Below are 19,856 nucleotides of genomic sequence, written 5' to 3'. Positions count from 1 at the left end.
ACTTACAATCATCTGCCATTGTGAGGGGAGCGGAACAATTGGAGAGAACAACCGTCACATGAGTGTCATGCCCGCCTGCCTTCCTGCCTCCCCTGTCCCCCCTGGCCAGCCTCACCACCACCACCGGGCCCACTGCCCCCATGCACCCCCAGGAATAACCCCCGGCAGACCCAGAGCTCCAGGGCGCAAGGGGCTGAGCTGGGGGGATCCCCGGTGACGGGGACTCTGGTGAGGGGGGATCCCTGGTGAAGGGGATGTTCTCAACCTCACAATAAAGATCTATGAACAAAGGAAAACACCAAGCAATCTAACCCCCTGTGAGGCCTTTTGAATCAATGGTGCCAAAGGCAGAACCCCCTGCTCCCCAAGGAGATAAGCCTGTGGCCATGGGCAAAATCCTTCTCTACTGCTCAGAAGCTGTAACTAACAATGGCTGAATCACCACCTTTCATTCTAAAAATGCCCAACACTTGTCTTAAACGACCATCGCCATGCAGGGCTCACTCAGTGCTGGAATGCAGCACGGCAGCTGTTTAGCAGCGCACGGCAATGCTACGCAAGGTGTGGTCAGGACGTGAAGAATTTGAGATCCAAGTGAAAGTGCAATGGGGAATCACCTACGCCGAAACGCAGCAGCGTCCTGGGGTGAATCCCCATGGGCTTCCAAAATGCACCCTGAGACCCCTAAGAAGCGACCTCCAGCAGGACAGGCCTCCTTGGCCTCCCACTGATCAACACTGACCTCCACCCACCACCACTCCCTGCACAACTCGGGGGCTGTCTTTCCGGTCCCCCAGTCGCAGACGGAGCAAGCCGAGCTCTGTTTAGCTGTGACAAAAGAACGGGCTGCGGTGCCAGAGCAGACAGCCTGCTTAGTTCCAGGGCGGCTGAGCTAAATGCGGGCGAGGCTGACTCACGGCTGGGCCGCCGCGTGGCAGCGGAAAGCATCCTCTGATGCTGCGTGGAGGAGATTCCATGGCATTCTGCTGTCTGGGTTCCTGTGACTCATGGCACGGAGCTGTCAGGTCTCTGATCAAGTTTAAAGGGCCCCTCAAACTATGCCCGCCATCAGCTAGCTGGTGAGACAGCTCCCTGCACTGCAACAGTGGCAGCGGGGCTGTAGGAGTGACTCAGGAGTGGCAGAGAGCAGCCGGCTGGAATGCCAGAACACTCCTCCCAGAGGGATTGGTGCATCTGTTTGCCTGGGCAGATCTTCCTGGGGAGCAGCTGTTAGCCCCTGCAACGGCTCCCCAGGAGTGAAAATCTCCCATTGTCTGGGACACTAAAGCTAGACTAGGAAATTCCCATGCAAAAAGCTTCATTAAAGTTAAGTGGATGGGCCAGCAGCCTTCTCAGGAAACCTCAGCAGCGTGTTTCCATTGAAGGGGAAACCCTCCCAAATCCTGTAGAAGGCCTGGAAATTCAAAGGCAAAGCTCCAGTCAAATGGGGCAGTAGGCCCAGTCCCTCTGGAGTCTCTGGCCTCAGTTCTCAGTCACTGCACTTGGGATCAGGAGGGAGGAGGAATTAAGGGGACTTTAAGCCATCTTTGCACTTCGGGGGGCAGTTCAAGGGCTTGTCCAGCCCCTGGGGCTCATTAGAGCAGCTCGGCGGTGTCTCCTGACACTCTGCTTCCCACGGCCCTGGAAAGCAACGCCCGGGCTGGAGGAAAGCGTTCCCCGATTGTGCCCCCAATCCATCCCTTGCCCCAGGGCTGTGAGCATGGCCTACTCCAGGGGCATCTCCCGGGGCTCTTTATACCTACCTTATGGGCCCTTTATGCAATACGTGGAGAACCTCAGAAATCCCCCTGCAAATGTCCCCCTGTGATGTTATTGACAAAATCTGTAACTGTATAGATCCGATGAAGTGAGCTGCAGCTCACGAAAGCTTATGCTCAAATAAATTTCTTAGTCTCTAAGGTGCCACAAGTCCTCCTTTTCTTTTTGCGGATACAGACTAACACGGCTGCTACTCTGAAACCTGGTATAGATCACTGTTGCAACCACTGTTATATATTTGCAGCACATATTGTACAAAGGTTGTTGTGTGAGGTGTCTATGGGAAGGTTATGATTGGCTGGTTATAATTATGCTATCTGTATATATGTATCATTTTGCAGTTGAAGTTATGAATATTGGCTCTGTCTGTATTTCAAACTTATGCTGTGCTTCTGGGTGACACCCCAGACAAGTTGGTGTCAGCTCTGCCTAGCCTGCTGGATGGCCCATTAAGGACTATCAGCTATACAATGACCCATTGAGAGAAGGCAGATACGCCTTGTGACTCAGCCAGGTATGCCGGGACTTGCCCATGTGACTCCAAACTCCATTTTGCTGTAATTTTCCACAGTAAGAACAAAGAGGGGTTCTTACACCTGGAAAAGACTATAAAAGACTGCTGCAGCTCCTCCATCTGGTCTTCAATCCTACTTCGTACTTCTGGAGGGGCTTTGCTACAGACAGAAGCTCTACACAAAGGACTGAATGACCCATCTCAGGTGTGGATGTTCTCCAGAGACTTGATTTGAACCTGCCGTTTATTCCATCACTGCTACAAGCCTGCACCAAGAACTTTGCCATTCCTGTATGTCATTGATTCCATTTAACCCATTCTAGCTCTCGTCTCTATCTTTTTCCTTTTATGAATAAACCGTTAGATTTTAGATTCTAAAGGACTGGCAACAGCGTGATTTGTGGGTAAGATCTGATTTGTCTATTGACCTGGGTCTGGGGCTTGGTTCTTTGGGATTGGGAGAATCATTTTTCTTTTACTGGGGTATTGGTTTTCATAACCATCTGTCCCCATAACGAGTGGTGCTGGTGGTGATACTGGGAAACTGGAGTGTCTAAGAGAATTGCTTATTGACTTGTGGTTAGCCAGTGGGGTAAAACCAAAGTCTTCTCTGGCTGGCTGGTTTGGTTTGCCTTGGTGTGCAAAGGAACCCTAGCCTTGGGCTGTAACTGCCCTGCTTGAAGCAATTTGTCCTGAATTGGCACTCTCAGTTGGGTCCCACCAGAACCAGCCTCATTACATGCCCCCGTCCCCTTTCCTTCCCCACCCTCACCCTCCCACCCAGAGACAACCCAACCCGATGTTCTCTCCCCCACGCCCTCTGCCTACCTCGCAGAGAGGCCGATGCCCAGAAGCGGCAACAGATGCTAAGAGGAGCCCCCTTTGCCCTAAGCAGCATGTGCAGCTCTTGGAGAGGAGACAAAGTCCTTCCCTTGCCAGGGAGCCGTGCTCAGGACACACCTGCCCAGTGCTTGTGCTCAGGAGGCAGATCAGGGTGCTCCCCTGCCTGGCACCCCACACTTAGAGGAAGGGGGGCACCAGGGTTCTGCTTCTGCTGCTGAAGTGGGAGGCCCGACTTCCTGACTCCATGTGCCATGGCACTCCGTGCCCTCGCTGGGCACGCTGGGCCGGGGCAGAGGGGTGAGGTGGAGACATGCTTCTCCAGCCAGACCCTTATTCCCAGGCGTTGATCGGGGAATGTAAATGCTGGGGGAGTTCCCCCCCACACCAGAGTGATCTGGAAACGTCCTGGGCAGGGCAGGGGGGAGCTGAGCCCCTCATTCCCTGATTGAGCTCTGGAGCTAGAGAGCTCAAGCACGCTCTGGATGAAGCTCCGCCCCGCTAAGTGCTCGATGCCCAGGCTCACGCGGTGCCAGGGCTCCAAAGCAGACCGCTTCCAGCTGAGCTTCCGCCATGGAGAGCCCAGAGCCCAGGGGAGGGTCCCCACGTGTCCCTCCCTCCCTGCCCACCATGTCCTGACTCCCGCCCCCGGGGGCTCACCGTCTGGTCGGTGAGCGGCGGGAGGACGATGGTCTTCTCCATGGTGTTCATCACCAGCTTCCAGAGCTCCTTCAACACACGCTTCAGCACCGTCTTCTCGCAGATCTTGGCGAAGAGAGCCAGGCTGGGAACAGAGGCGGGGAGGGAGAGGATGGACTTGGGTTCTGGGCATGCCACCCACCCCCCATACAGAGCCCCCCCCCCCCCACACAGAGTCCCTACACTCACACACACAGACACACAGCCCCTACACATCACTACACACAGACACACATAAAACGCACGTACACATCACTACACACACACACACACACAATGTCCCTACAAACACACACACAAAATGCACCCCCCCATGCTCTCCAGGACTCTCCCATAGGACCCCCCCCCATACTCCAACACCCTCAGCCTGCATGGGCTGGTCCTGGTGCTCCGGGCCCTGCTCCCCCCTGCCAGCTGCCGGCCATGTCTGACTCCTGTGCTCTGCACTGGCAGCTCCTTCCCTCCCCTGGCGGCCGAGGGCCCACCCCAGCCACCCGAACCCCGGTGTCCCCATCCTCTGGGCAGTGCTAGTCGTCACAGGGCTCTGTGTAACCCAGGGAGCAAAAGCAGCACCCGACACGGGCTCGGCCTTTTGCCAGGCTGAGGTCATGGGGATTAAAGGAACACGCGGCCCGCGGCTGGCCGCAGAGCGCCCCACGGGGGCAGAGGGCTCACCTCGGGGCACAGGGGGGAGGCGACCGCGGCAGAGCAGGGAGGACATGCCCGGGGTAGAGAGAGGCTGTGCCCTGGGGACAGCAGGGACTGGGTGGGCACAGGGCTCGGGGTGCAGGGAGGGATCCTGTCGCTCACGAGAGCCACTGCTGGGCCCAGCAGAGCACCCCTGGGCCGGGGGAAGCCACGGAGCGCTGGACACTGCCCACTGAGCGCCACGCCTTACCCTGCGCAGGCCTCTGGGCACAGCGGCCTAGGCACCCCGCTGATCACAGGGCACAGGACCTTCCCCCGCAGGGCCCCCTCCCCTGCAGTGCCCTGCCCCCCTCGGTGCCCTCCCCAGCCCTGCTCCCCCACTGTGCCCTCCTCATTCCCCCACCCCACATGCCCTTCCCAGCCCCAGCCCCCCTGCGGAGCCCCCAGTGCCCCTCCCCGCAGTGCCCCCCAAGCCCCCTGCACTCACTTGCTGTCCAGAAGGTCCATGATGGGCTGAAGGACGTTGTCGGCGTCCTGAGCGACGCTGCTGCAGGCGCTGGCGGGGACATTCCCGGTGCCCTTCACCTGGCTCAGGATGTCGCCCATCTGCTTCACGCACTCCTCAATGTGAGGCTGGAAACTGGGCGCCACAGGGCGCAGGCAGCTCCGTGAGCAGGGCAGGGAGCCCCTCCCCATGGCCCAGGAACACCCTGCTCCACTGGTTTTGGGGAATCCACCCTCCCCACAGCCACAGGCTCTGGGGACCCCCCAGCCCTGCCAGCTCCAGGGACCCCGAGCCCTGCACACTAGTTCCTGGGACCCCCCCCATCCCCGCACAAACTGGTTACTGGGGGCCCCCCATCCCTGCACACTAGTTCCTGGGACCCCCCATCCCAGCACACACTAGTTCCTGGGCCCCCCCATCCCTGCGGGCTCTGGGGACCCCCTCATCCCTGCCCACTCTGGTGCCCAGGACTCTCCCAGCCCTTCAGGCTCCAGGGACCCCCCACCCTGGAACACTAGTTCCTAGGAACCCCATCCCAGCACACACTGGTTACTGGGGCCCCTCCATCCCTGCACACTGGTTCCTGGGACCCCCATCCCAGCACACTGGTTCCTGGGACCCCCATCCCTGCAGGCTCCCCCCAACTCCTGCAGCCCCAAACCCGACCGTGACCCTCGGGGCTCATCCCCAGAATCACCACACAAGGAGCCTCCTTCCAAACAGGAGCAGAGCCTGACCCTGTGCTTTGCACCCGACGATTTATACCCCTCCCCCCCGCCCTCTCCCCGGCGCACCTGGTGGCAAAAACTCCGCTGAGCTCATCCAAGCCGCTGTTGAGTTTTGCCTGCAGCTCCGTCAGGGTGTCGCTGGCCTCGGCGTCCAGCTGCAGGGGGACGCGCCTGGTTAACAGACGCTGCCCCTCTGCGGGCAGCGCCGGACACTCGGGGGCCCGTGGTCCCCAGAATACTCCCAGAATGCCCTGAGAAGCAAGGGCCGAGTCTGTCTTGGGTGGAAGCTGGCCTGAAAGCCGGACGGGGACAGAAGCTGGCCACGGGTCGCTGGGTCTCTCACAGCACCACAAGACGGCACTGCTGCCCAGGGGCCAGGAGACAGGGGCCAATGCAGTGCCGTGCCCTGGGGGCCAGCGGCACCCCGCTGGGGGTGGGAGATCCCACCAGACTGGGACATACCACTGCAGAGCCTCACTATGGGGCCAGCGTCTGGAAACGTCGGGGCACACCCCGTACAGGGGTCCAGCTGCAGGAGCGAGCGGGGCACCCCGGTACAAACCTCCTTCCCCCCCATGGCTTCAAACATCTTCTCCAGCTGGACACGGAGCTGCTGGATGTTGTTCATCAGGATACAGGGCTAGAGGGGGACCAGAGGGAGAGGCGGTTAGTGCAGGACGCTCACACCCTACTGGCTGCGATCACAGCAGTGGGGAACGCAGCAACAGCCAGACCGGCTCAGACCCAAGGCCCAGCTCGCTGGGTCCTGTCGCTGTCACTGGCCTGGCCAGCAGGCATGGTGGGGTAGGCTGCCCCACATCTGATCTCTGGGTCTCTAGTAGTTAGAGCCTGGCTGAAGCCCTGGAGCATTCATCACCCCTCCCCCCGCCAGCCAACACTTGTGCTATTGTTAACTATGAAACCTTGGGCCAGTGGCTGCATTCCTGAGCCTGGGGGATTTTGCAGCCCAGGTGGGTGGGGACCTCCCCCATCTCCTTAGCTCACATTAGAGATGCGGGGCAGAGAGGTCACGGCTCAGCTGCCCCCATTGAGGGATCTATAGCCACATTAGTCACCTGGCTAAGTGGCCATATGCCAGAGACACTGAGCCCTCTCAGTGCTCATTGATTTCACTGGGGGTTGTGGTGCTCAGCACCTGGAGACCTTGCTGCAGGATTTAGGGGCCCAGCAGAAGGCCTCCAAACTTCAGAGCAAGAGCTGGAGAGTCAGCCGCAGAGCAGGGGGCAGATGGAGATCTCCCAATTCCCAGAGCTGGTGGGGGGGAAGGCTCGGGAATCCTGACCCGGGGTGTGAGTACACGGGTGGTGGGAGGGCAGGGGAGGTGGAGCGGTCAGCGTGGGAGCGTTTTCCAGAAGAGGTTTCTCAGGCCACGTGACTCGATGTGAGGGAGGAGGGGAGGGGCTCCGGCCTGAGCCAGCAGCTCCGTCTCCATTCACAGGAGCCCCCAAACTCCACATCCCCAGCTGCCCAGGCTCGCCTTGTGGTGTGGGTGTGACACACACAGGAGAGGCCGGTGCTCCCGGGTCATGATAGCAAGGCACCCAGGCCTGGATTTACCAGCTCTCTGGCCCTGCATGGAAACTCCAGGGGCTTGCTGGCCGGGGGGCAGGGTCGCTGGGAGTGGGTCAGCATCACTGCTCCACCCATTCGGCTGGCTGACAGCCTGGCATTTTCCAAATCCACCCCGTGCTGAACTCTAGCGAAGCCAATGGAGTTACGCCACAGGGTGAATTTGGCCTGTTGGCCCGAGTATGCAGGTGGGGTCTATCTGCCACCCAGCTGGCCTGACAGTGGTGCCTTTAAACCCCCAAAGCCTGCTCTGAGCTGGTGGCAGGTCTGCCAGTTCCATCCGAGTCCGTGGAGTGACTCCGGGTATGACTCTCCTCTCATTTACCCTAGCTTTACATCACTGAACTCAATGGACACTGGGGCAAGGACTCCTGCTTTACACCAGCTTCAGCAGGAGAAATGGGCCCTCCCATATCTAGAGGCCTCTTTGCGGGATTAAAGGGAGCGTGTCTCATGAGTGAGGAACAGGGCTGCCTCGTGACGCCTTTGTACGCCAGTGCATGGGAATGAGGGTGTGACACACCTGCTTGTGTGGGGGTTGGATGGGTGTGTAAGCACGTGTCAGTGTGTCCTGTGTACCCACACAGCAGGGTGAGCTATGGAGCTGGGACTTGGGTGCGGATCTAGAGCTCCCCAGACTCTGGCGGGGTTTGGATAGGATGGGCTTTGGTTCTGCCCAGGGTAGAGACAGGCTGCCACGTTCAGAACCCCATGTGCATCCAAAGTGTCCCAGGGGTTTGGATCCAGCCTGGCAGAATCACTCCTGGGAACGGGTGGCCCAGAGTCACATAAGACCCAAGAGCAGCTTGCAAATAGCAGAGATGGGGCCTTTCAAGGCAACCAACAGAGAACGGAGAGGAGAAGAGGAAGGGTGCAGAGGAGACTGGCGCTAATTGCTTCCAGGGGGGATCTGGTGGCATCGGTGGCATGGAGACACCGCGACAGAGAGTGGCCCCGCCAATCGGAAGGCAAGAGAGCAAGGCAGGAGGAGGGGATACGTCACCACTTTCTCCTTCTCCTTGGAGCAGTACAAAGCGAAATCCTTGGAGATGATTTCGGCGTATTGCAGCAGCACGTTGCTGATGGTCTGCAGGCAGGAATGGCCAGGCCGGGCCGGGGGCGGAGCAGAGCGAGCCGGGAGAGCCGGAGGGAGCAAAGGAAGGCAAGGCAAGAGAAAAGGAAAGGAACGAGACTGTGAAATCCAGGTTTGGTCTGAAATAAAGTGCCCGAGGATTGCTTTGGGCCTACGAAGCTGCAGATTGAACTCCAGGAAACAAAAAGGCCCCCGTTGTGCATCAGCGCTGTGCATAGGTGTGACTGTCGGGATGGGGGCATTTCAATGGGCATGCTGCCATCCTCCCATTCCCACTTTTGGCCCCCCACAACTTTTTGTTATACAAGACCTGAATTAACCCTATAAAATCCCATTCCCTGAGCCCACACTGCCCAGGAGGAGGTGCTGGAGATACGTGTGGGTGGGAGGCACTTCCCAGCGCTGCCGTTCCTCCCCAGCACTAGTGCTTCAGGTTTCCATGGCTGGCACACGGCACATGGCAGGGCCCCGGGACAGGAGCCCCTTCCACAGCTGTTTGTTGCTGCCGGGGAGAGGCGATGTGCTGACATGGGGCCGGCGGCGCAGGGCTCAGCTCCCTTCCATGGTGCCGCCCCGTGGAAGTCAGTGGAGTGACCCTGACTTACCCATTGTGAGTCACAGGAGACTCAAGCCTGCAGCGTTTAATTAATCCAGGAGCTAGCGAGCCTGGGGTAACCGCAGGGTTTGCCTGGGTCCAGCAGCCTCAACAAAGGATCCCCATTAGTTACAATATGGCCCGGTCCCACGCCTTCTCCACCATCGGGGCACTGCAGTCCCGGGTGCACGTCCCGGTTAGTGCCATCTCTAACTGTGCAGCATGTTGCAGCCTGGACGATTGAATGGGTGCAGATGCTGCTCCCGCTGAGGTCTTGCGCTGTTTGAGCTGGGACCATTGCCATTCCGGGGTGGGGGTCACAGCAGTGTAAACACAAGGTTGGACCCAGCACATCGCCTGGCCCCACCGGGCTCCTTACCTTGGCAAACCTCCGCATGTAGTGCCCGACGATCTGCGGGTCGGGGCACTCCAGCTTCTTGATGATCTCAAAGCTCTGGTTCAGCTGGGAGAAGACGTCCACCACGGAGCAGGAGAAGAGAGCGTGCTCAGAGGTTTGCTGGAACTGGAGCAGGAGACAGAGGGGGAGCAGAGCATAGGAAAGAACGGGTTATTTTCTGGGCTCAGAGCTAGAGCCTCGGGTCTGGGTGATATGTCACAGAGACAGCTGCTGAACTGACTTTACGTCCTGCCTTCTTCTGAGCATCTCAAAGCATTTTGCAAAGGCAGGTGAGTATCCCATTGTATAGATGGGGAAACTGAGGCAGAGAGCGGGGCTGTGACTGGCCCAACATCACAGAGGTGTCAGGAGTGAAGTTGGAAATAGAACCCAGGGGTCCTTATTCCCAGTTCCCTGTTCAGATCAAGGCTTCTCTCTTCATAAATCCGGCTGCCAAGCTTGGCTTCCTCCGAACAGCCTGGCCCTGCATGCTCATGCTACCAGGCTTGCTGGCCATGTGCCTGCTGCTGCCTGATTCAAGATGGAGGATCAGAAATAACCTGGAGAGAGCCTCTCCTACAGCATGTCCAGCCGGCCGGCAGGACCCAGAAGTGCATTGGCAGCAAACAATGAAAAACAACCGGGGACGGGGATTGACTGGTCTCTAACCACGCATGGCCTGGATCCGACTCCTGTTTTGGGGGATGGCCTGGGTCAGCTCTCTTGAAGTTTTCCCTCTCCAGCTGTCACTGGAGGGGGTAGGTTGGACAGGTTGGCTGGTTTCCCACCCCCTGGGGCAGAGGTTCTCTGGTACCGGTGGGTGAATATGGCTGTTTCTAAGGCACCTCAGATGTGCCCCATCTCGTTCCCACAGGGAGGTGGAGCGCTAGGTACAGATCTCGGGGCTGTATGCAAAACCCTGACAGGGCTGTCCTGACAGATGGCTACAATTGAAGGGCTGGATGCTCTGCTCACTCACTCCGAGGGAAACCCCAGTGTGCTACACCCGCGGGAGGGGAGAACTGGCTCCTAGAATGAAGACTCAGCACCTGGGCTAGACTCGAGCCCACCCCCGGGTGGCAGACTTCCGTCCAGGTCACTTTTTGGCTCTATACCATACCCCGTCCTTCTTGTCCCGCTCCAGCGCTCCATGCAGGAAATCCCGGGACACCTCCTCATTTTCATCCAGCCACTGGATAACGAAAGGCTCAAACCAGCTGGAAGAGAAAGAGACGGGGAGATGGGGGAGCGGGAGAGGGTCTCACGTCCCCGCTGTTTGGAATAACGCTCCAACAAGCTCACAAGAGAGAAGGGAAATAGGTCGGTTTGATGCGCTATGCAGTCCCTGGGCAGGCTGCCCTCCTCATCTGGTCCGCACAGACCACACGGCAGAGGGGAGAAGAGGGATTCCCAGCCAGCGTCTGCCCTCTGTTATCCAGGGGCGGATCTGGCATTTACTCCACTGGCTTCCAATCCATTGGGCTGGCTTCTCCTCTTCCACCCATGATCCCACTGAGCCCAGGTCTGCATTCCCCGGGATAATGCGGGACAGCTGCACTGCCGGCCAGTGGGACTGTGCTCACGAGAGCAGAAGGACAATTGCGCCCAGTGGCGTCTCTGGGAGCTGCTCCCGATTTACACTGGGGACAATGAGAGGAGAATCCAACCCATGTCCCGTCACCCTGATCTCAGAGCAGGAGGGAGCATTCTCTCAGTCTCCGGGGGTGCTCAGCATCCCCAAGAGAAGCTGCAGGGGTTCAGCACCTCTGACAATCCGGCCTCCCGCATTCGAACCTGGACCTGCTCACCCCGCTCTGTCCACAGACCCCTGCCTGGGCCTGAGCTGGTGGAAGGAGCTGCCTGATACTCCTTGCACGGGGTCCAAATCAGAAATCAGAATCCATCTCCTGAAGCACACTTGGTGCCTGGCCTCGGTCCCTTCCCAGAGCACACTGAGACACACCTCAGCTCTGTTACGGAGGGGGAGCCCCAGCTCCCTCGGGAGGCAGCTTCTGGGGCCAGGCGCTCCCCTACCCCAGTGGGACAGGCACCAGGGCTTGGAAGACACTTTTAACCCCTGTCCGCAAGCCCCGTCAGTGGGAAACAGACAGAAGCCGGGCTGGCCACTCAGTGCCATGGTCGCCTAGGGAAGGACAAGTCCTGGCCCGGTGAACTGAACGGGCACCTTGTCCCACAGGGATGTGTGGAGTTTCGTCTGTCTCCCAGGCCCCTGGAGCACTAACGAACCTACGTGCTGAGGGCATCAAGCCTTTAGCTGCTGGAGTGAAATACTAGCTTCGCACTGACCCACTGGGAAATCAACTGAAGCACGACAGTTCCCTGACTGTCCCCCCGAGCACCCTCCGGCGAAGCCTTATTAAGCAGATAACTAAGAGAGCCTCGTTCAGAGCCCAGCCGAGACTGGGTGCCAAAGTGGAAGATCCCAGAGGAGATGGGTGTTGGTTTTCTGTCTCGGCTCGCAGCTCCCCTCCCGTCTGAGCTGTAGATCTGAAACCCAGCAGAGCAGGCAGGAGAATCGATGCTGCCGCTGGATTTAATTACTGATCCAGAGCAATCGATCCCTCGGGCCCCTGCATTTCCCGCTGATGGGAGGGAGCCTGCTGGGTAACACCCGGAGCAGAGTCGGAAAGGCTGAAAGAGCTCCGGGAACACGCGGCGGCAGCCCAGAAACTGGCCTGCTTTGGACCTGCCAGGCACAAGGCGATGCCAGACGAGTGTCTGGGGGGCCAGCCCTTCCCACCGCACCTGTGATCCATGGAGTGCAGGCATGTCGCCTCGAGCGGGACACTCCAGCTCCAGCTCCGAGCACAGCCGGGCCCTTAGTGGGGAGGAAGGGAAGGGGAGGGAGCAAATGGAGGGGTGAGGAACAGGAGGGAGGAGGAGGAGGTCGGTATGACAGAGGCAAAGGGTGGTAAGATCCTGCTCCTCCCCTCTCCTCCCTCCTTCCTCTCCCCATCCTCTGACTGCAATGGGAGAGAACGCCCAGTGTTAGAAGTGTGTGGGGTGACCATATTCCCCAAAGGGAAAAGAGGACACCACATGGGGCTGGCCCGAGCCACTTGCCCAAACCCTGCCCCACCTCCCCCACTCCGCACATGGGGCTGGACTGTGCCCTCCCTTCCCCCGCACGCATGAGTTGCTGGCCTGAGCCCTGCCTCCCTACACGCAGGGCTCTCATCCGAGCCCAAACTGCTCCACGCACGGGGCTGGCGTCGCTCCTTGCCCGAGCCCTGCTGCCCCTCCCACATGGGGCTGGCATTGCTGCTCACTGGAGCCCTGCCCCGCGCCCCCCCGCAGGGCTGGTGTAGCTGTAACCCCCCAAAGGAGTGTGTCCTGTCCCATTTGCAGTTGGCAAGAACAAATGGGACAAATGCCCGTTTTTGCCAAAAAAGTCAAGATGGCCAGGACAGGGCTTAAAAGAGGGACTGTCCCAGGCAGAATGGGATGTATGGTCACCCTAGATGTGTGCCTTGCCCAATGCCTCAATCCAGCAGCTGAGGGGTTAAATGCACCTGCCTCTCCCCCAGGAGTGCTGAGGCGCCCTGCCTGGCACCCTGGGCTGGCGTTTACACCTGTGCGTGTGGAAATGCAGTAGATCCGAGGGTAAAGGGCCACGGGAGGGGCTGGGCAGGAGAGAACCAGTCCCCGATGGCACCACGCTGCCAGCGCCTGGGGACACACGGCAGACACTGTTGCAACCAATGTTCTATCTTACACCCCTGCGAGCGTGCAGGGCACCGGCTGTGAGTGGGGCGTGTGCCTGGCTCCTTGGAATCTGCCTCCTGCTTTTAACTAAAAGGGGCCATTCAGGAGTCCCCGGCCCCTGACCTGCCCCTGTCAGGCCCAGACCCCCCCGCTAGCTGGCCGGCCGGCCGCAGCGCCAGGACTTACGCGGGGTATTCGGGGACGCGGCTCTTGAAGGCAGGGAGCTCAGTCACATACTCGTTATAAAGCCATTTCACTTTGAAGTGCAGGTTCATGTAGTCAGCACTTTTACACAGGCGATGCTTGTCGTGCTCTGCGGGAGAGGAGAGAGGGAGGCCATGGGTGGGGGGATCTCTCCCTTGCTCACCCCACTCGGGCTGAATCCCAAAGCCCTGGCTCAGGCTAAGCTCCCCGGGACCCATCCCTAGAGGTGCAAGCCAGGCTAGGTGCCCGCAGGGAGGGAGGTCAGGGGGTTTAGTGCAGTGGGGGCCAAGCTAGGGACCCGGGGGGGGCACTCCCAGGCTGGAGGTCCCACCGCCCCATAGGCTTCTAGCCTGGGCACAGCGGAGAGCGGCCATTGGCCAGCAGGCTGGCAGGGAGCCACAGACTCACTCCGGCCACCACGGTTCCTTTCCAGGGTGGAGTTCGACCCAGTGCTGTGCTCCTGGAGGGGACAGAACAGCTGCCGACAGCCTGTAAGCGGGGCTGGGGTGTCAGGGCCCAGAGAGAGATGGGAGGGGCTCACCACCTGCTTGGCGCATCGGGGGAAGGGGAAGAGGCCACTAAAAGGGTGAGAACTGTGCAGTTTAGAGAAGAGAGGCTTGGCGGGGGTGGGGGGAGGATATGACAGAGGGCTATGAAATCATGAATGGTACAGAGAAAGTGAGTAGGGAAGTGTTGTTTACCTTTCCCACAATACAAAAACCAGGGGTCACCTGAGGACATTAGTAGGCAGCGGGTTTCAGACAAGCAGGAGGAGGTACCTTTTCACATAGTGCATGATTAACCTGTGGAACTCATTGCCAGGGGATGTTGTGAAGGCCAAAAGTATGACTGGGCTCAAAACAGAACTGGGTAAGTTTCTGGAGGATAGCTCATCAATGGCCACCAGCCAAGACGGTCAGGGACGCAACCCCATGCTCGGGGTGACCCCAAACCTCTGACTGCCAGAAGCCGAGAGGGCAAGACAGGGGTGGATCATTCCAATTGCCCTGCTCTGTACACTCCCCACAAAGCTCTGGTACAGGCCACTGTCAGAGACAGGATACTGGACAAGATGGCCATGGTCTGCCCCAGTCTGGCGGCTTTGCTGTTCTTATGATCATGGTCTATAAGGCCGAGATCTGCCAAAGTATTTCCACTGAAGTCAATGGACGGTAGGAGCGAGGAGGTAGGCTAAGCACCTAACTGGGGAAAGAGATCTGACCACTGGGGCCCTTTCAGCTAGTGGATAAAGGCCTGAGCCTAATGAAGCCCGATGGCTGGAGGATGAGGCTAGGAAAACACAGACTGGAAACAAGGGGCAAATCCTTAACAGGAAGGAGCAGCTTCCCTAGCTACCATCAGCAGCTCTCAGGGTCTTTAAATCGAGCCTGGGTGTCTTTCTGAAAGCTGAACGTTCAGCCGTAGGTTTGGTAGGATCACAGGATGGAAGAGGGCAGAACAGCCCGCTCCACTGCAGGAATCCCTGGGGAAGGCTGTGCAGGAGGTTGGACTCGATGACTTGGAATCCCTGAAGGCGAAGGCACCTTAGCTAGCTGGTGACTGTCTGCCCTGGAGCTTTCCTGATGCACAGGTCTCCACGCAGGAGAGGAGCGGGGACGGGGGCTTGGCCCACCCTGAGCAGTGGGTTAATGTTACTATTTTCCAAACTGAAATTGTTGCAACCAGAGCAGAGAGGGAAATACGGCTGCATCTCCCCCGGGAAGAGGACGGGACTATTCTCCACCCCTGCCCCGCAGCCAGCCTCATGGCGGATGCTGCTTCTTCCCAATGCCCCTTTCCCTGGTGGGTCTTGTCGTGCGTTAGCTGAGTGGGTATGTGCAGTGCTGCCCTTTGCTGGGTGTGTCCGGATTGGCATCATGGGACTGTGCTGTTAGCAGAGACTCTTGGTTCGCTCAGAGAGCAGGGGAACGCGCTGCGTCCCATCCCCACAGCTGCGGCTGCACGGACCTGCAGCACAGGGACCGTGGTGGAGTTGGGGGTCGCCATGGCTTTGGTTCGGTGAAACGGAGGTTGATCCCCCGTCACCTCCCAGCAGGAGGCAGAGGAGTGACAAAATTCAGCCCAGGAGAGACTCACCTTCCATTGCATATTTCATGTCCTGAGCAAAGAGGTTCCACATCACCTCGGCGCTGATCTTACCCACGTTCAGCTCCTGGGGGAACCTGGCAGGAAGGGAGGAAAAATGGATGAATCCCACAGCTACAGAATAAATCCCCAAACCAACTGCTTCCGACAGAGAGGGACGGTCTCCCTGGTGCCCCCAAGGCACAGTGCAGACCCAGGAACGGTGGCACACACATGGGCCACCCAGGGCTTTTCCCAGGAGGCTCCATGCTTCTCCATTCAGCTCCGAACAGGCAGGAGAGGGGCAGGTGACAGGAATCCCAAGCAAGGGACAAGGCCAGAGCTGCCCATGGAGGTGCAAGGAGGGAAGTCTCCTACGGAGGTCTCTCCCCAGGCTAGGGCAGAATCCCGATGGCTCATACGTTGATGCTCCCAGCACAGTGTCTGCGAACCAGCTCAGATCTCAGTTTTACTGACACTCCCTGGTGGAGGCAGGGCTGGTGTGACCGTTCCCAGGCCGGTACTCACTGGTTCAGGCAGGGCGTATAGGAGTTCTTATCCTCTTCAATAATCGAGACAATCAGCGTGATAAGTTTGGACCAGAAATCCAGGTTCTTGATGCTGGGCCCCTGCTCCTCGGGGGGGACCTCGCCTTTCTTTGTCTGGGAAAAGCCCAAAGACAAGGGAAGGAAAGTCTCTGGTTAATCGCGTGTGGGAATGCAGGGATTGCTGTCCTATGGGGCACAACCTCAGTTTGGCTTCCAGATGCTGAGATTTTCCTTTGGCTTGGAAATCAGCGATGGCTGTGACCTGCTAGCTCCTTTCCAGCCCATCCTCTGGGGACCAGGAGAGGGCTGCTCTGACACAGGCACAGAACCAGGCTGGGGTCCAGTCCAGGGCCAGGCTCCCGACAGGGAGCATCTCTGCACACGTTTCAGAGTCCTCCCTCCAGCCCCACATGGGAAACCTGGAGACTCGGGCCCCGTTTTACAATGCGCGGCTTTTCTGGGAGAGGAGATCCCAGCCGGCCAACAGGCACTCCCGGAGACTCCTGCCTCCTGTCCCGTGCCTCGCCTTATCCTTAAACGGCTCCACCGAGTAAAGGAAGGCTGCAGCTCCTCTGGGCCCAATCTCCACCCAACAGCCAGCCGGCGGAGCCCGGTCCAGCAGGAGGCAGCCGGCTGGGAAGGGGAGCTGGTTACGGGAAGTGCGGACAGCTACGAGGAAAGCTCCCACAACTGGGAACTAGGAGCTGAGATTCTTGCTACCCAGCAGCTGACAAGCTCTGCTCCGGGCAAAGGCTCACCAAAACCTCTGGTCCGGAAGTGCTGAGTGCAACACCTGCCGCGCCTAAAGGCCCTGCCTATCACACGGCGGGGAGGGCGGCCAGGTGGGGCGCTCCCCCCCGCCCCGCCCCACGTACCGGGTCGGTCTGGTACTCGCGGCTATACAGCTCGTGGCAGTTGTTGAAGATGTACTCGTAGGTGGAGTTGAGACAGGCTTTCACGCAGTCCTTCACCACCTGGCTGGCCCGAGGTGGGCTCTGGAGCTCCTGCACCTGTGGGATGGGGAAGGGAGACATGGTCACGCTTTGCAACGGATGCCTCCCGAGACGGACTCGCTGCCTGGAAGAGAAAACCCATGTTGCCGGGAGCTCAGGGGAGGGACCCCAGACAGCAGGTGTCACTCAGGAAGCTGCCATGGGATGCATCACAGGCCCCCTGAGTTACACAAGGAGCCTTGCTCAGTGCCCATGTGCCCAGTGCCAGCCCAGGGCTGCTTGCCTGGAGCAGGATGCCTCCCGTGGTGAGAAATCCCACCCCTTCTGAGCCCGCAAGGCAGACCCCTGGCATGGGACTGCTGTCACTTCAGGATCTCTAGACAGAAGCACTGTTATTACCACTGAACTCCATGGTGGTTTGTGTTGGATTTCAGTACACAGGATGGGCAATTAATTAAGCTAATTAATATGCGGCACAGCTCCTCAGCTGCATTCTGGAAGCAGAGGGATCCCAGGCCAAGTGGCTGCTCCTTTGGGAGCTGGGGGAATCTCTCCCTCTGGGAGGGACCAGCCAACAGGCACCGGGCATTACCTTCATTCGAAAGAAGGTGATGCTGGTTAACAGATCCACCGTTGACTTGAGATCCTGCAGCCTCTCCGGGCTGCTGGCAGGGAAGTTGTTCTGTCAGGAAAGAGAGAAGATTAGAGGGCTACATGATGGCTAGGAGAGCAAGCAGGGGGTACCCCGGCTGGAGTTTCAGAGCTAGTAGGTGATCTGATCACAGCCACCTGGTGTTTAACACCAAACCTGCTCCCACTGAAACCTGTGGAAAACCTCCCATTTACATCCACAGCTCTCCAAGCTGAGCAGCGCTGGTTCCATAGCTGGGGAAACTGAGGCACAGAATGATTCACCAAGGCCAGTAGCAGACGCTGGGCCTAGAATCCAGTTTCCTGAATCCCCCTCCAGCACCTCATCCACTGGACCAGCCTGAGCCCTTGACAGGCTCTAGCCTGGTGGCAGGAGACTCCTCACACAAGGGACTAAGCTGCAGGTGATCAGGGAGCAGCCCTTAAACCCGTTTAAAAGTCTGCCGGCGTTCGTCCCCATCCCTCACCCCTTGTGGGGCTGGTTCCCCTTACCCGGTACATGGACAGGTCAATCCGGAGCGAATTGTGCAGCTGGTCCAGCAGCTTGACAAAACGTTCTTTCTGCAAAGACACACCCCGGCGCCAGGTAAACAGGAGAAGGGCGACCAAAGCCCATTTCCCCACCTCCCCAGCTCAGCCGTTTCCAGCGCAAGGTTGACAGATCGTCCCCCTCTGTCCCTTTGCCGCTACCCCCTGCAAGAGGGGCACCCATGCACGGAGGCGGGGGGGGTTCAGCAGAGCCGTGCTGGATGAGGGGAGTGTGTTTACTGATGCCAGCTACGATCTCTCTGTTACACTTAGCAGGAAGGTTCAGAACAAACATAAACTCAGGAGCAGCTTAATCCTAGCCGGGTTGTCAGCAGCCCCTGTCTGGTGAGACTGGGATGGGAGCTGGACAGCCAGAGAGAACCACAGCGTCTGTCTGAGTCCAGCAGCTTCAGTAGAGAATCCCCTTTAGATCCACTGCAGGGGAGCCCGAGCTCTCCTCTACTATGAGCTGTATTAGCTGGTACACAACTGTAAACTGGACTACAAAATGGGTGCAACATTTCAGGAAGGATGTGGACAAACAGGAGAAAGTCCAGAGAAGAGCAACAAAAATGATGAAAGGTCTAGAAAACATGACCCGTGAGGGAAGATTGAAAAAAATGGGTTTCTTTAGTGTGGAGAAGAGAAGACTGAGAGGGGACATGATAACAGTTGTCAAGTACATACAAGTTACAAGGAGGAGGAAGAAAAATTATTGTTCTTAACCTCTGAGATAGGACAAGAAGCAATGGGCTTAAACTGCAGCAAGGGTGGCTTAGGTTGGACATTAGGAAAAGCTTCCTAACTGTCAGGGTGGTGAAGCACTGGAATAAATTGCCCAGGGAGGTTGTGGAATCTCGCAATTGGGGATTTTTAAGAGCAGGCTGGACAAACACCTGTCAGGAATGGTCTAGATAATACTGAGTCCTGCCTTGAGTGCAGGGGACTGGACTAGACGATCTCTTGAGACCCCTTCCAGTCGTACGATTCTGTGATGCCGCCTTAAAAGGGCCTGAAGTCTTTACTCAGTGAGGATAATGGGAACTTTGCTGGAATAAACCCTAATGGCTGGAATCTGGTCTCATTTACACTGCTGTAAATCTGGAGTAACTCCACTGAGTTCCCTAGAGTCACTCTGGGTTTACAGCACAGGAAGGGAGAGCCCTAAGGCAGAGCGTTCAGGCTGAGGCCTTGGGCTTGTGCCCCATCAGCACTCACTAAATAGTAATACTACTAACTAATAATCGTAAGTAAGTAAACTTTCCACTGGCCGGAGGCCAGGATGGGAAAGGGACTGAGCCTGCTTCCACAGCCAGAATGCTCAGCACGGAAATGGTCTGCCAGGATGGTTTCCTGCTGGGACGCTGGCCCATGCTGTTATATCTCTCCCCAGTGCTGGTTGCAAGGTCTCTCTGTGGGGGAAGGGATTTGCTAGGGACTTTTATGGGGTTATTCCAGAATTGCACGGGGTGAACAGAGATCAAGAATTGAACCATCATTTTGAACTCAACTAACTAACATGTTAATCTGTCACCTTTAGAAACTTTCCTGGTTTTAGCTTCCAGCCCCATGTCCCAATCCTGCCAACACTTATGGACCTACTTCCCTTTACACATGCGAGTATTCCCCTGAACTCCCCTGGGCTGGTCAACATGAGTGCAGTCAAACACATTCCACAGTCTTCGCAGGATCAGGGCCAAAATGCAAATCTCTCTGAGGTTTGTCCAAACCGGACGGGCAGTCTGTGGTTCTATAGATACCCATAAAACCAGG

General features: G+C 58.0%; 1 protein-coding gene across 1 annotated transcript in view; it reads right to left on the bottom strand.

Annotated features, from left to right (window-relative positions):
• UNC13A (unc-13 homolog A) overlaps positions 1–19,856 on the bottom strand; it is an 88,315-nt gene that overhangs the window by 17,791 nt on the left and 50,668 nt on the right. The window contains exons 24-37 of the mRNA XM_077805458.1: positions 18,048–18,116; positions 17,497–17,586; positions 16,827–16,961; positions 15,932–16,065; positions 15,416–15,501; positions 13,301–13,427; positions 10,509–10,605; positions 9,371–9,514; positions 8,307–8,390; positions 6,276–6,353; positions 5,780–5,868; positions 4,968–5,120; positions 3,794–3,917; positions 7–12 (exon numbers count right to left, since the gene is read on the bottom strand). Of these exons, the coding sequence (XP_077661584.1) occupies positions 7–12; positions 3,794–3,917; positions 4,968–5,120; positions 5,780–5,868; positions 6,276–6,353; positions 8,307–8,390; positions 9,371–9,514; positions 10,509–10,605; positions 13,301–13,427; positions 15,416–15,501; positions 15,932–16,065; positions 16,827–16,961; positions 17,497–17,586; positions 18,048–18,116 (1,416 nt within the window). The remainder of the gene's footprint in view (positions 1–6; positions 13–3,793; positions 3,918–4,967; positions 5,121–5,779; positions 5,869–6,275; positions 6,354–8,306; positions 8,391–9,370; positions 9,515–10,508; positions 10,606–13,300; positions 13,428–15,415; positions 15,502–15,931; positions 16,066–16,826; positions 16,962–17,496; positions 17,587–18,047; positions 18,117–19,856) is intronic.

The sequence above is a fragment of the Eretmochelys imbricata genome, chromosome 25 (genome assembly GCF_965152235.1).
Source record: "Eretmochelys imbricata isolate rEreImb1 chromosome 25, rEreImb1.hap1, whole genome shotgun sequence".
NCBI lineage: Eukaryota > Metazoa > Chordata > Testudines > Cheloniidae > Eretmochelys > Eretmochelys imbricata.
The sequence above is the reverse complement of the archived record's forward strand: the minus strand, read 5'-3'. Positions and strand labels throughout refer to the sequence as shown.